This window comes from Camellia sinensis, chromosome 11, assembly GCF_055761805.1.
Source record: "Camellia sinensis isolate YWXY chromosome 11, ASM5576180v1, whole genome shotgun sequence".
Taxonomy (NCBI): domain Eukaryota; kingdom Viridiplantae; phylum Streptophyta; class Magnoliopsida; order Ericales; family Theaceae; genus Camellia; species Camellia sinensis.
In genome coordinates, this window is record NC_138971.1 from 23752299 (window position 1) to 23769675 (window position 17377).

Genomic DNA, 17377 nt, shown 5'->3' on the forward strand with positions numbered 1-17377 from the left:
TAAATCCTGATACCAGTAAGTCACAAATATTAGGTATAATAAATTTTAAAAAAAAAAAAAAAAAATTAGCAAGCAATTAGACTTTTGGCCTAGCCTTTATTAATGGCATTCATTTGTACTTTTTGTGCTATTGATTTGCATCAATAATTTTTTTTTTAGTAAAAAAATAATAATATTAATCAAACTCAAGATCTCCAAATTTACTGTTGATCCTGAACCACCTTTAAACCACTGGATTACCTTGACATGGATGAGGACATTTGACCATACCATACTTGGTAATCATTTATCTTATAATTCAGCCATGAAAGAAGAGCGCCTACAAATCGAAACCATTAACAAAGGCAATCTCTTGTTGCTTTACCACTGGCCAAACAACTTCAAACACATAAGATCTTCTGTCTGGAATTCTCTCTACAAAAATATGTGAAATGTCCATTAAAATTTTAATTATCTTTTAGCATTATTTAAATCTTAAGCGTTCACTAGCAAGAACCTATGAAGGATGGAATGCAAACTCGTAGGATCTAACTCATAATATATAGGTTTCCATTATATATAGAAAATTTTCTGAGAACATTTTAAACCCAAAAGTGAAATAAGAAACCATGTGAAAGTGCAAAATAGGGATATGAAAATTCCCCAAACAGAAACTTTTACATTAAACTTAGCCACCACACAAAGCAATAGAGAGATCTAAGTTAATGCTGTGTTTTTCAGAAGAGGAACCAGAGCAGTCGTTGAAGTTAGGCCTAGAGTATGACGATGAGATTGCTTCACTCATGTCGCTTGTCCACGAAGCGTTACTTCTCTGTGCAGAGGGATGATGCAACGAGAGCAACAGCGACAACCCGCAACCATCGGCCTCTTCCTCTTCTGCGTGTCCATTTCTAGAGTTATCGAATTTGCACCTCTTTGATGATGCACACTGTTGATCTTCTTGCATGGCAACCTGTAAAAAGAGAACAGGTTAATGAATTAACCTAGAAATGTTTACATAATTTACATGCACAGTTTAGAGAAGTGTTGTTAGTGACAGATCTCTGGAATGTTTTAAATTCATAGCCACCCACAGGCAATTTAGTGAAATCTATGAGCATTTATGCTTTCATTTTGGACATGTTAGATTAGCAAACCTTTCAGGTTTCTTTTATGAACTGACGTCTAGCAACCTAAAAGATTACCACCGCATTCGTAAACAAACTGTTATGGCAGGAGCCAAGATATGAAAATCTAAAATGGAACAAACACACACATAAATATTTACGTGGTTTGGCAATATGACCATGTCCACTAACGAAGAGCAACAAATAAGTTTCAGTATGAATGTAGAGATTACAATGCGCCATCTCTCTCTCAATCCTCTTTTGAAACTCGTAAGATCACTGTAAACTCTGGAATAAGTAACACCCACAACACAACACAAAACAGAAAACAAATGACTCGATATAACAAAGGCGACTATTTTTTAAAGAGAAAATTTTTCAAACAGAAAACAAGCCAGAAAAGATTTTCAAAACAACAATGACAAGCAATATAACAAATGCGAGCCAGTATCAGAATACCTCATATGCAAATATTTTTTGTTTTTTTCAAAGAGAAGATTTTATTAATTTGGAGAATAAATACAACCAGATGATTAAGGACCAAGGGTAAGTATTATAGCTAAAAGGGCACCACCCAAATAAGATGGCACAAACCCTTGACTAATCATTTGCATAAAACCCTTAACACATACTATATAGTAGCTTGGATTTGGCAAATACAACTGCCCAAAAGAAATTAAAAGAATGAAAAGAAAAGAAAAAGAAAAAACATGCAAAACTGTTTCTTAAGTGTATGCTCTGAATTTTTTTCATCTGAAATTTGATTTTACTAGAAGAAAATATACAATGGCTACATTTGGTATGACAAATTCCTAAAAATTTTATAGGTTTGTACCAATTGTTTAATTCAAGTAATTAAAGTTGGACATGGATGTTACATGATGAATAAGGTGGCCTACTACCGCAAGGACACTGATGTTGCTATTTAGTTACTGTACTGCTATAATAATGCGTTAAAGGGCCATTTTGGACTTCCATTTTGGATCCCAAGTGGGGGAACATACGTATCCCTATCTATCAAAAATATAGTGGACCACAGTATGTGTGTATCTCACAGGCTCGAGATCTGATCTGATCCCTCTCACCATCCCTCCATGTCTTTCCCTCTCTCGATTTTGGTGACAGCAACAAGAGGGGAAGGGCAGGAGCTTAGGACCGGATCCCTCTCACTGTCCCTAGCTCGTGTCTTTCCCTCTCTTGTTTTTTGGTGACACAACAAGAAGAGGGGCACGACTAAGGGAAAAGACAGAGGCATAGGACAAAATATGAACATCGAGAGGACAAACGACCCTATAATTGTTAATCTTACCAATCAAAACATCAGGACCATTTTTCACAATTAGGGATGGCAATTTCCCCACCTCTAAGGCTATAACTGAACTGAATCAAGCTAAGTATTAAGTTGTTCAAGTTTTGCTTAGAAACTTAACAAATTTCAAAATGTGTTCAAGCTTGCTTTTTTTCTTTTTTTTTTAAACATAAAATGTGTTTAAGCTTGACTAGTTTAAATAACAATCCAATCTTAAATGAGTTTTTAACGAATAGAGCACAAGTCAAGCTTGAGTGGCTCGATTTTTTACAATGGATATCAATTTATTGAGCTGGCGTCGTAGGTTGTTCAAGCTTGTTTTGATATTTAACGAGCTTTAAAATGTATTCAAGCTTGACTTTTTACACAAAAAGTCGATCTTGAACGAGTAGCATAGTTCATTTAATAGACCTACCCACCCCCTTGTGGGTTTTTCTACCCAAATAAGGATGTTGGGTGAGGACAAATTTCCTTTCCCCACCTCCATCCCAATTAAATCTCTTTGTTTGTATATAATACATATACATATATATAATTTATTTTTTAAATATAGTAAGACTAAGATACCAAACTACTACACTAAATATTCATTTTCACTTTTACCTCTCATTTTACATTTGTTCAATTCTTATCACTTATCAATTATTATTTCTAATATGCCTTATTATCGCACTTTTATTAGTATCTACGTTACAAGGTTGCAAAATTAACTTTATCTTGCCCTTGCAAAGGGTCATCATTTGGCTCAAAGACCTGCGGTTCAACCCAAGCTTGCTTAGCCTAGTGGGTTTTTACCCTGCCCAAGCCCATACCCTGGGTGGGGCAAGCAAATTCGAATGAGGCTTGGCTTGGGCCTAAGGCTTTGAAGCCTATCCCAGCCCGTTGGCTCATCCTGCGAGCCTAGCCAAAATATAAAAATAGGAAAAAAAATTAAAAAGAACTCAAGATATAAGTTTTAATCTCAACTCATTAAGCTAAGCCCGCATCCCAACCTATAGTTTCCATTCATTGGCCCACCCACCAGCCCGTTGGGCAGGCCTTGGGCCTAAGGTTTTGGTCCGCATACTGACCCTTAGCCCCCACCAACTGCTCAATTTCCCCCCAACCTTGAATCATTTCAAACTCATCCCCACTATCCACCGCGGCACCCAGACAACAAATCCTCTGAAATACCTACCGAAGGAAAATTTTAATCAATGACCACCGGTGTGTTTGGATATGACATTTAAGTAGTTTAGCTGGTGTGCTTCTTGTGCTTTAAACATGAACTTTTCTTCTTTTTTTTTTGAATAACAGGTGTTAAACATGAACTTGATAAATATAAAACGTTTCTATTTTATTGGACAAAAGTGAACAGAATCTAGTTTCTACCAACTCCTGTTTGAAACCCTGCAATTATTTGTGTACAATATTCCACACCAACTAAACAAGAAAATAAAAACGTTTACTTGCAACAGCATAGAAATTATTTATTTAAAAAAATAAAAAATAAAAAAAAAAGGTAGAAAAATCCCCATCGATGGACCAGCTAATTCTCATTCAAATGAGGCCAAAAGAGTGTAATAGTAAAGCATAAAGATCATAATAACAAGTACATGAAAACCACAAAACAACAAACAAGAATGAGTGTAGTATACAGTCAGTGCCGGTCCTGGGCATTGGCCAACAAAGTCATGGTTTAAGGCCCCTCAAAATAGACTTAAAAAAGGGATTCCTTTTATTATGGTATAGTGTAATATATTAGGTATGTTTTAAGTTTAAAAAAAATTAAAGAGAAAATACAAATTAACCTAAAATAAATTGAACCATTAAAAAATTAAAAGGCCCATTTAAAAAAATTAACATTGTAATGCACTAAAAATAGACCCAAAAAAGGGTCCTCCTATTATAGTTTATTGTAATATATTAGGTATATTTTAAATCTAAAAAAAAATTAAGGAAGACCCAAACTAACTTAAAATAAATTGACCTATTAAAAAATTGAAAGGCCCATTTAAAATAATTAGCATTGTTATTCATTGAAAATGATTTTGCAAAAAAATAGATTATGCAAGTATGATTAATTTATTTGCTTCTAAAAATGCAAGAAAAGCGATGATCAAACGACACTTATTAATTGTGGTAATGTAATACTAAGTATTTTTTTGTAATTTTGACACAAATTTTGTCTTTTATCTTCATTTTTTTTTTCTTTATTTTTCATTCAATGAAAAAAAAAATATGAAGGACCCCAAAAATTTATTAGTTAATTATTGACTTTGGGCCCCGAAAATGTAAGGGCCGGACCTGTATACAGTGTTTGTATGCAATAATGCAACAAAATTTAATAACCATGAAGATTATATTAATTTGTCCACAAGGACGATAGGGACGGTAATTCAATCCTCATGGATGGTCTAGTCGATGTGTTTCACATGGGAGTTTTATCTAGTTAATTTTTAGAGTTTTTTTTTTTAGTTTTATTTTTACGAGTGCAGAAAGACTAGAATTTAATCTATACACATAATTTACAAATAATAATATGCATTCAAAATTTATTCATAAAATTTTATATTGAATCTCAAATATGTGCCAATTAGAGTTTTTACATCCTGATAAAATTGTTATTCCACTTTTTGCCCCTTTTCTTATTTTTCTTTTCCTTTTTTTTTTTAAGCCAGTATGTATCTACAGTCAAGTGGCAAACCATGTAAGCTCCCGTCTTTTAAGAATCTGATACGAATTGTGTGTCCGCTTGATAATAAAGGGATAATAAACTTGAAGGGAGACACGGCGATGTCATGTCTCAGACATATGTGATAATTTCTAATGTTACACGACCCAAAATTTGAAACCCGTTTCCCTCGAAAATCAATAGGAAAATGCTATTCTTCCACAATTGTCATACATTCATCTTGGTGAGTTATGTTATGAGTGCAGTTTTTTTCAAGTTCAGAATTGTTTAGATCTGTGGAACCCACCACGGTTTCATTTTGATGACCTAAATCATTCATGTTATCTGGCCTTTCATGTATATCATTCATGAAAAACTAAACAAATGTATTTTTAAAAATAGAGTTCTATATTTTTGAAAACAAATAAATAAAAAAATATAATAATTATCGGATCGATTTATTTTATTTTTTTAATAGACAATATATGCAAAAAAAAAATTATAAAATAACCAGTTAAAATCAGACCTTGTGTTGCCCAATTCTTTTTTTTTTACACAAATATTTTAAGGTAATAAATTTACAAGTAAAACTCTGCCACATCATTTTATATATAATTTTATAAGTAATTTATATTTGTATGACATTACCCATCATAAAGCTGGTACAAGAAATAGTAGAGAGAGAGATAGAGAGAGGGTAAGGCTATTGTACCTTAAGGAAATCAGATTCTTCCAATGCACCAGCATGGCCAAAGCGATTGATGAAAAGATCATGTGGTAGAGAAAAGGCAGCAGATATAGGAGCTGCCTCGTGGTTCTGCCACGTGTAACCACTCTCTTCTTCCTTTACCCCACTTTTCTCAGCCATAGTAGGCTGAGGCTGAGGCTGCTGCTGCTGTAAATAATCATCAAAACAGTACGGATTGGTGACTGTCTCACATATTCTTCTTCTTTGGCTGCTGCTGCATTGCAGGTTCTCTGAGATAGTTGAACTCATCTTCTCGATTCTTGCTCTGAGGAAACAAAAAGAACTTTGAAGAAACACGAGAGAGAGAGAGAAGATATAGTATTATATCATATCATATATACAAACAATTTCAGAAACAGTAAAGACAACAATGCATGTGGAAATGCAATACCCTTTTTGTTTCTTGAGATTTGGGTCTGAAACAAAATAGGGGATTTAATACTATGCTTTCATTGCTTTGATTTGGTCTCTCACCTTTTTGTAGGGAGAGGAGGAGGAAGAGGAGGACTAGTGTAGATGAAGTGAGAATCTGATTCCTCAATGGGCTTTAAAGAAGGATGGTAACAGCAGACTTCATTTTCTTGATCAACACACCCATCATCATCATAGTGATCTTCAAAAGATTGTTTCCTTTGTTGGTTTGAACTCCGATCTGCAGTTATTGATGAGACAAACTTTAAGTACTATAAAAAAATAAAAAGAAAAAAAAAAGTAATGTTACCGAGTAAGCAGTCAAGAAAAGAATTTAAAAAGAGCATCCTTGAAATTAAAACATGCCAGTAAATTTAAGAGTGATATTTACTAGGTATGAAACTTTTTTTTTTTTAAATTAAAAACATGCTTTTGTTTTATAGAATAATGTTATACAAATAGAAATTATATATAAAACTATCATACAAAATGTCATTTATTAAAAATCAAAAAGTCCAGCATTATGATCTATATTTGTAAAAACGACATTGTAAAATTATTCTGTATAATATTTTTAACATTTTTCTTTTGGATGTATCTCGTCTATTTGGAGTAGCTTTTGTGAAATGAAAATTGAAAATTAGTCAGTAAAAATAAAAAATCTCTTTATTAAATTTTTTATACTTCACATTTTTTAATTTATTTAAATTATTTTTTATCATAATTTATAAGTCGAAATTATGCTAATCATATTAGCACATATTATTAAAAGGTAATGCTAGAATCACATCCATAGACAAAATGCTAGACACGTCGCAAAATGGCCCATAGTGAATGTGATAGATGGTTGGAATTAAACGTAGTTATGATGAAATTTATATTCAAAATAAATCTCAATCTATTAATAAATTTTTTGTAATTTATTCTTGTGTTTCTATTATGTATTCTTTAGCATTAGTGAATAAACATCTACTAAATTTTCCTCTAAGGTCCATGTATTGAAACAAACAAGAAAAGCCAAATTGGGTAAAGCATTTAGCAAGGTTTTGAGTCCCAAAAAAAAAAAAAACTTTGGGATAACCATGCAGTAAGAATTAGACTTTGTGGATATCATAAGAAATGCCAATATTAGAAGATTTAAAAGGATGGTTGTTTTATTCTGTGCTCATCAATTTTTGCTAAAAGGGGACAACTTTATGGGGAATGAAACAATAAATGAAGTGAGGATGCAAATACATTTTGGTAAAGATGTGATTACATCAACTTTGATTTGGGACAAAGATAAGTACCAATAGAGGAAACCTTTTTCAGAGGAACCAAAAAAAAAAAAAAAAAACATAGTGAATTAAATACAACTTCCTTGTGCAGAAATTTTATGCAAATCCCAGTTGAGTATCCAAAGTTTGTATAAAAATGAAGGGAAAAAAACAAAAAAAAGAAATTAATAGCATTTGGGTTTCCAACAATTCTAGGAAATCATATTTGTTCACATTATAATTAATGTATATCAAAATTTTAAATATTAGCCCATAGATATTCAATACAATACGAATTATGCTTTTGGACCGTGCCATAGCACCTATTATTACTCGAATAGATACATTTTTTTTTTTTTTAAACCCATTTTTACCCTAAATTAGTAGATCACATTAAGTCCTTGGAACGGAGAATAGAATATCTCTCGGCTAACCCAGCTTCGTCTATTTTTTGGGACCAACAAGGGATTACTACAAAAATATTCACATGTCATTCATAGTCTTAGACTGATATATCGGTCATCAATTAACACAATCTAATATCATTCGATATATAATCGTCTATATATATTCTGATATGTCTATTTAAAATCATATTATGTATGCATGTCAACGGATATAGGGATGTCAAAACTTTGGGATGTCAAAACTTTGGATACCTTGTTTGCTGTGGTCACTTCTCATGCTTCTGTACATCTGATTGGAACCAAAACAACCAAAAAAACAAAAACAAAGATATGCATTACTTACAAGGTGAATCCAAAGTCATCTCACTTAAAGAGAAACGAAAACAAAAACAAAAAAACAAACCTGGAGATGACTTTTGACATGTGAAATGGTGAGTCCTCTCACATCCATCAACTGAAGAACCAGCTTTGGTGTTGCTTCTACAAAGTAGAAAGAACAAAAATCCAACAACATATATCTTTATCAAAGAACAAAAATTACAGGACCACACAACAACACAAATCAAGAAAATCAAGAGAGGGAGAGAGAGAGGGAGAGAGGAAAGAAAAAAAAAATAAAGAGCACCCCAACAAAGTCAAGAGAGAGAAAGCAAACATTGATTGTTGACAACTTACTATCCTGACCCCCAAGCCTGTCAATGGCATGAACAAAACATTGATGAAGATCAGGAGTCCATCTCAAACGAGGCACCTTGGATCTTATATACTGTCTCACAGCTCCATTCCTTCCACAACTACCCATCTTGATCTTCTTCTTTTTTTCCTCTTATCAAACCCTGTTTGTTTCTCGAGAAAATCTGTCAAATATCCAAAAGGGTCTCTTCAAAACCTCTTCTTTTCCCTTCTTGATCAAGTATTCCCCCCAAAACGTTTCTATATCAACCAATCCCGTCAGAACTGTCTAAGGTTTGAAGCTGCACCAAATAGTGGCACAAAGGGGGTAGTATATAGGGGAGAGAGAGAGAGAGAGAACAAAAAGAAGAGAAAGAAAGAGAGAGATTATGAGAAAAGAAAAAGAAAGAAGGAGAAGCTGAAAGAGGGGGTCTGTAAATTCTTTAGGAGTCTGATGAGCTACTTCTGTTCTGTTCTACCCCAGCGAGGAAAATTCCCATCACGAGTTTCTGATCCCTTTCTGTCTCTCTCTATGTATTCTCTCTCCTACACGAAATCATTACAAATACAACTGCTTTTTGCTTCTGCTGCGCTGCTGCTTTGACCCTTCTCTCCTCTTTCCTCTCTCTCTCTCTATGGATTCCTGATTTTCTCTCTCTAGAATCGTAAGAAGCCAACGTCGTCATGATCACAAAAGCCCATGAAGAATTTTGTATGTATTTTCGTAGTTGTTGGTATAATGAAGCCAAGGACCCTTGATGGTGACGTCCATCCCTCTCTAGGCTGCTGCAGCTACCCAGAGCTTCTGTTTACTCTTACCAATACAACACCACCTCTCTCTCTCTCGCTCGCGCTCTCTCTCTCTCTCTCCTTATTACATTCCTTTTTTTCTACTTCACCTTTATTTGTTTTTATTTGTGCTTCAAATTGTCATTAAAATTATGCCTTGTTTTGGAAATTCATGAGTTGTTTGGCATGTTCTAAATAAATATATTTTTTAATTTTTTATAAAATATAGATTAAGTCTAAAGTGATATGATAGTAAAGTGATATGATAAAAAAATAATGTGATTTAAATAAGATGATGTAATTCAAATAGAATAGTGATTTTTGACTTTTTAACTTTTTTAGAAGATGACAAATAAGGCCTCAGTCTTCCTTTGGAATGTGAGTTATTTTTTAAATTTTTTTTATTATTTTAACTTAAGATTAAAAAGTTTTATTTCAAATAGATTTTTTGATTTTTTAATTTTTGTTGATTTTTTTTAATTTTTATAAGATAAAAAATAAAATAATTATGATTTAAATGTAATATTTTATCTTATTGACCTTGTTTGGCATATATTAAAAAAATCAAAAAGTCAAAAAATTATTATCTTATTTAAGTCATACCATCTTATTTAATTTATATCACTTCTCTACCACATCACTTCAAACCCAACTCATATTTCATAAAATATTAAAAAGTACACTTATTTAGAATATCTCAAATCACTCCTAATTTTTTAACCTATTTGATTTGACATAAACAAAAAAAATCAAACAATCAAAAAAAATTATTTAAAAAATCAAAAAATTCATATTATTTGGAGTAACCTTGTAAGGAAAGTTTAGAAAGTAAAATTATTATTTTATCCTTTGAAGGGTTGGTTTGGGATGTCCTAAAAAAGTATACTTTTTGACTTATTGGTGGGTTTGGGTTGGGTTTGGGTTGGGTTTGATGTGATGTGTTAGAGAGGTGATGTGATTTAAATAAGATGATGTGACTTAAATAAGATAGTGACTTTTTGACTTTTTGACTTATTTAGCCTCCGTTTGGAAAGTGGGTTGGCTTTTTGACTTTTTGACTTTTTTGGCTATTTTAGCCTGGGCTAAAAAGCTTGGTTTGGGAAGGGCTTTTTGGCTTTTTGGCTTTTTTGACTTTTTTTGTGAGAGAATAATGTAATGATTATAGGTTGGATGTGATGTTTTGTTTGTTATGGCTAAAATAGTCTATTTTGTTTTTTGTGATTAAAATAGTCAAAAAAACCTGAAAAAGCCCTTGCCAAACACAGGCTTAATACATGCCAAACTAGAATCTAAAAATCAAGTCAAAAAGTCAAAAGGATAGGACGGTTATTTTGTTTTTATTACAATATTTTATTATATATTTTTTATAAAAAATCAAAAAAATTATTCCAAACATATATCTTTTTTCTCTTCTTTTTTAACTAAACAGTTAAAAAGTACATTTATGTATCACATCTTAAATAATCACTGTCTTTTTGTTTTTTTTTTGTTTTTGACTAAAATAGCTAAAAAATTCCATGCCAAACATATAACCTGTTAAAAGTTAAAAAGTAAATTTTTTTTTTTTTTTTTTACTTAAGTGACATTATCTCTTTATTTTTTAACATATTTTTTTTAAAATGTCAAAAAAAATAAAAAAAAATTAACTTTTAATAGGCTTGGTTTTAATTTTGACTTATTTTGAAAAGTCTGTTAAAAGTTTTTTTTTTTTGTTTTTAATGTGTAAAAAATTAAAAAAGTGATATGAATCAAAAAAATTAAAAAATCAATAAGCTAGTTTTTAATCTAGTTACCGAATTAACCTTTATAATCAAAATTTTGATTTTTTTTTTAAAAAATAAAAATTGATTTGACTATAATAAAAAAAAATCAATTATATTTGCTCTTCAAAAATGATGAGTGATTTTTATTTATTATTATTTTACTAAATTAGTTTTCAATTTTAAAAAAAAATAAAAAAAATTCTAAAAATCAAACCAAATATAAATTTCACACTACCCTTATTTGTACTATCTCCTCAAACCCACCACTGCCACCATCCCTTCGTTACGGCCACCTTTTCTTATCTTATTTGTCACTGTTGTCACCCTTAGGTTACAATTCCGGCAGTTTTGATCGGATTAAGAGATTGTTTAAGTTTAGTTTAAGTTGTGCAAAGACCTGTTTAGGCTCGTTCAAGCTTGAATTGTAATTTGAAATTGTCTGTCCAAACCCGACCAGAGTTAAACTCGAATTGCTCGAATTGTAAATGAATTTCAGTCTTTTTTTACAGCTACATTATTAAATTATTAAAATTTGACTCTATTTACAATTTTTTCTTAGAAAATCATTAATACTATCAAAATAAATAATTTATAAAATGTAAGCGAGATGTCGCTATAATAGTCCTTACAATTTATGAGTGAAAAGAAAAAAAAAGTAAGATTTTATGTCATTTGTATATATAATATATTTAATATGATTTAATAATCTAAATTACTTTAATATCATGTAATGACTAATAATTTATATGTATATTTAATATTTTATATATATATATATATATAATTCGGGTTTCGGGTTGCTCGGGTTGTTTGACGTCTTTACCCAAACCCATCCAAATTTAATTCGGGCTTCTGATTTTTTGCCCAAGCCCGTATCGAATTTGAAAATATCTTACCCAAGTCCTAAAAAAATTCAGATTAGGTTCAAATTGCTCGGGTTAAACCTGTCCAAATTGCACCCCTAGTTACCCTAATTAGGTCGGCTCTAACATTTTGAGAGCCCAAAGCAAACTCTTGATATGGGAACCTCTCATATATTATAAAAAAGAAAAAATTGTGATCAAAAGATTTTTAGATGGGATCTTGTGACATAGTTGACCAAAATAAAATTTAATTAATTTTAAATTTAGAAGTTTGTTTTCTCAGAAACAATTATAAACTGGTATAATTAATCGTTTATATATGCAATACATGCAACTATTCAGTAATTTAAAATAATTCACCACATCAATCGACTTTTTGGTTTTTGGTAATAAAAATAATTATTCATTTGTTTTAAATAATTCACCACATCAATCAATTATTAATTTTGAATTTTTGCCAAACTTTATTGATGCATTCCAAATTGAGGTGTTTTTTTTTTTTTTTTGGACTAGTATAATAGCTAAAAAAAACTCAGGGCCTTTTTTTCGACTCAATTTTTTGGGGCCCAAAGTGGCGGCTTTGCCAACTTTGGGCCAAAATCGACTCTGCCCAGCCTAACTCCCCAACCCCGCCCCTCCACCAAATCTACCACCGTACGTCCTCGCTTTTGACTAGGGCTCTCCCCATTCTTACTTCACCATCCAACACAACCTCATGTCTTCTCTTAACCAATGGGAAAAGAAGACATGAGATTCAGGATGAAGATATATTTGGAGATATTAGAGGAGTAAAGAGATAAATTAAAATTCTAAAGTTCTTAAATGGATGTAATGAGATCATGTATTATATTAGTTCATTTAGCTAGCATAAAAAAGTGCCCTAACAATTTTAGCGCTAAATTTTTTCTTTCGAGGCATTTGTATATCCTTGTCGAATGGGGTTTTCCTTTAGTTAAGGATTGATACCCAAATGAATTTAGGGCTTTCAATACAAAGGATCAAACCCTACACCCTCTGTCGTTGTTCCAATATCTCACTTCATTCACGTACACTACAAGAAAAAGCACAAATGGCGACTAAAATTCAGAATTTTGTCGCTGAAAGTTGACCAAATGGCGACTAAACTGGATGTAGTCGCCAAAAATGAAGCCTTTTGCCGACTAAAATGAATTAGTCGCCGAATACCAGGGTTTTAGCGACTAAACTGTTTGTTGGTCGCCGAATGTAGCAGTTTTACCGACTAAAGGTTGTTTGGTAGCCAAAAGCGACGGTTTTTGGCGACTAAAATAATTTAGTAGCCAAAAGTGATGGTTTTGGCGACTAAAAACCATTTTAGTCGCCGATTATAGGTCTTTTGCCGACTAAAAAAAGATTAGTCGCTGAAAATGAAGGTTTTTGGCTACAAAAAAAATTTAGTATCTAAAAACAATGAATTGGCGACTAAATTTCAATTTAGTAGCCAAAACGGGACGTTTTTGGCCACTAAAAACAGATTTAGTCGCCAAAAGTGTTATTTTTAATTTAAACATATTTTTTTAGCGACAACAAATTAATTAGTAGCCCAAAAATCATAGAATTGGCGACTAAATAATTGATTTAGTCGCCAAAAGTGGTCTACATTTTTTTTTAATAAATAATTTATTTTTTACATAAATTATATTCAATAAAAACAATTATACTTACATATATGGTTTTGTATGAATACCGGTCAAAATAGTATATAAATAATATATATTGCATATATAATCATGTGATGTTCAAGTGGCATAGTGGAGGGAGTATGTTGGTATGTGATGTTCAAGTGGCATAGTGGAGGGAGTATGTTGGTAAAGGTGTTGGCAGTTGGAATGGTTCACGGTTTCGAATCTCAGAAAAACCAAAGAATTTGTTTTTTTTTATTTTTACGGAAGAACCTTTGGCAACTAAACTTTTAGTCGCCAAAAGTGTTATTTTGGACGACAAAATAGTTTAGTTGGCGATTTATGGACTATTGGCGACTAAAATATTAGTCGCTAAATGTGTGCTTTTAAAAAGTGTAATGCACCAATGGCGACTAAACAATTGGTCGCTAAAGAGCTCTTTTTTGCCGACTAAAAAAAGTTTAGTCGCTGATACCTCTAGCGACCATGTATGCACGACAAAAGGGGCGACTAAAAAAATTAGTCGCTGAAAGTAAAAACTCGACTTTCGGCGACTAAAAGCACACTTTTAGCGACTAAAAATTTAATCGCCAAAAATGATTTTTCTTGTAGTGGTATTTGCATCTGTGTCTCCTTTGTTTCAGAACATGCTTAAAAAGCTCCTATTTTGAGTGTCCCTTTGCTAGTTGCGCTTTATTGCTTCTTGTCTTAGGCTAGCTACTAGCCAAAGATTACCAGCAACTCTATTTTGACTACACAACACTAACTCTTGCTTGGTTGATCTTGAGATTCATATGAATCAAATATCGAAAATCAAAAAACGAAATGCTTTAAAAGAAGGATGACAATTGACTTCAAATTCTAAGTATAAGCTATCTATGGAAAGCGCTAGAAAAACCTATAACATCGTCATTAATTATTTTCATTTTAATAAAATTAAAATATTAATTTAACATTTTATAGTATCAAAATATTAAATTTTGACATTGTTAATTCATAAGTGCAAATGCTATTTTGGTATAATCACACTTTCCATCTCTCAATTGTTGGGTTTCATTATAATTTTAACATTTGATCTACCAAATAATCTACAATATAGCAATGTCATGCTTGCATCAAGATTGGGATGTTCTCATCCCACTTCCAATGTAGAAAAATGTGCATAATGGACTTATATGCACCATCCAATGTAGAAAAATGGTACATAGTGGACTTGTATACGGTGCATACTAGTTTTATTGTAAATGTGTTTTTTGGACTTTGAACCTAAATACAATCACATGAATTCTCCTTTTTATTGTAAATATGTTTTTTGGATTTTGAGCCTAAAAAATAATCACGTGAGGGCAAATATGGAGCTATGCCATAATGAATAATACTTTCAAATAAAATTTTAAAAAATATAATAAATTTTACAAATTTAACATAATTATACAAGAAAAAAATTGACATAATAAGTAACTATGAACACAGTTAATCAAGGTTAAAATACACATTTTATATAAATAGATAACAATGGTTTCATTTGGTATCGCGTATAAATAATTTTTATGATTATAACTTTTGTGAATTTGTTTAGCACCGTTTTCATAATTAGTGAAAAGTAGAATTTGTTTGATATCAAGATGTCACAAAACTTTTTCGTTGCGCAAATATTCAAAATGTTCTTTTAAAATTAAGACTAAGGAGATACGGTTATTTTGTTCAAATGTATTTAAGTATTTCAAATAAGTTTTAAAAAAATACATATTGCAACTTTAAAAAAAAAACGAGGTACTTGTAACCGAAGAGGATGAAAAAATCAAATAAATTGTAATTTTAAATTGCAATAAAAAATCGTCTGTCAATTTTTTTGGGAAAATAACCTGACAATGGATGTTAGGAAAAATAGTTATAAAAAAAGTAATAAACATTATAAATATAAATAATAAAAATTATAAATTTTTTTATTAACTTGTAATTATTTTTAAAAATTACTACTGCATCATAATTTCTCCATTTTTTTAAAGCAAATAGGTTAAATAAAGTAACTTATAAAGTTTTATCCTTTCTGATTCATATTGTTGAGAGTTTGATTGATGATAATGTAGAATATGTTATTTAGGATAAAATTGTGTCAATTTGAGAAATTCACAGTATTATTTTTTAATCTTATTAGAGGTTAGTGTTATTTTTATCTAAAATATTAATAAATATATTTATATATATAACCGATAAATCCCAGCCGAGGAAAACAAAAAACTCGCCGCAGTGAATTTTTTTGGGTGGTGGAACGATGTTAAATTCACTCGGAGGGCACAATGAAAGCATGGAAGTTTCCAAATGCTGTGCCACCTGGATTTCGCGCGCGTCTTTCTTAGCCACCTGTGTGAGTGATAACTCTAAGATTTGAAGGCTCAGTTTCAATAAATAAAGTCAAGAAAAAAAACAAAAATCATAAAAACATCTTCACATAGTCTCATTTGACAATTGACTTTTTTTAATCAAAAAGGTATGACTTCTGTTCAGTCTGAAATTAGATTAGACCGTATTGTTGAGCCCGTAAAAGCCCACCATGGGTCCAGTTTTGATAATCTGAACCGTTCAATATGTAGAACTCGTCGAGTACTATATGCTTGTAAAAAATCAAATTGATTGGATATCGATAACTATATGATCAAATCATTTTCGTATTAAAAAAATTGGACGGTGAACAAATTAACGGTTGACAAAAAACTGTTTTGATCACATAGCTATCGATATCCGATCAACGTGATTTTTTACAGGCATATACTACTCGACGATTTCTACATATTCAACGATTCAGATTATCAAAACGGGACCTGTGGTGGGCCCCCACGAGTGCAACAGCACGGTCAAGTCTGATTCCGGACTGGATAGAAGCCATACCCTAATCAAAAAGTCAAAAAGTTACTAAAAAAATCAAAAAGTCAACAACTCATACTAAAAAGTCAAAAATTCTCTTTTCTTTCTACTTTTTGCACATCTTTTCATAAAAAGTCAAAAAATCATCCCAAACATATTAGTTTGTTTTCTATCACATTTTAGCCAAAAAGTCAAAAAATTACTAAAAAAGTATGTTCCCAAACATTATCAAAAATGACAATGACAAAGATAATAATATGTTACACGGGGGTAATTTAGGAAGTTAGCTATGTTAATTTTTAACTTTTTAACTCATTTTAGGTCATATTACTTATCACAATTTTTACACACAAAAAGACAAAAAAATCAGAAAAAATTTAAAAAATTAACTTTTAACCAACTTCTCAAATCACTTCACCGGCAGTACTATTTCAATTGTTTCAATGTCATAATTTTATCTTAGTCTTTTTTTTTTTTTTTTTGCTATAAAATTTAATTTTTTGAAAAAGCTCACTCCAGCACTACTTCTGCCATTTTTTAGCATGATTATCATATAAATTATGGAATACAAAAAAAAAAAAAATTTAAAAAAAAAAAAAACTTAGGATTTGAGCTTTGTAACAAAATAGACCCTAAATTTTTAATTTTATCAATTTAATTAACGAATGGTTTAGAATGAAAACAATTCAAAAGTTTAGTACTTAAATTAACAAAATTAAAACTTCAAAATTTATTTTGTTATAATATTCAAATTCTGAGTTTTTTTTTTTTGGTAATAACCGTGTTATATTCAACATTATGTTAAATTTGACCTGATAAATAACGCTTTTGAAATAATAATAATAATTAGGGTGAATTACACTAATAGTCCCTATAGTTTGGGACTTGTGTCACT

The 17377-nt window shown here is 31.1% G+C and overlaps 1 protein-coding gene across 1 annotated transcript; it reads right to left on the minus strand.

The window, feature by feature from the left end:
* Nucleotides 1-528: 528 nt before the first annotated feature.
* Nucleotides 529-9469, minus strand: LOC114315240 (myb family transcription factor MOF1). The gene is made up of 6 exons (XM_028261828.2): nucleotides 8566-9469; nucleotides 8294-8370; nucleotides 8143-8179; nucleotides 6291-6468; nucleotides 5781-6081; nucleotides 529-952 (listed from the first exon to the last, which is right to left on the minus strand). Exons 1-6 carry the CDS (start codon nucleotides 8690-8692, stop codon nucleotides 668-670), a joined length of 1005 nt encoding a protein of 334 aa, XP_028117629.2. The 5' UTR covers nucleotides 8693-9469; the 3' UTR covers nucleotides 529-667.
* Nucleotides 9470-17377: the final 7908 nt, after the last annotated feature.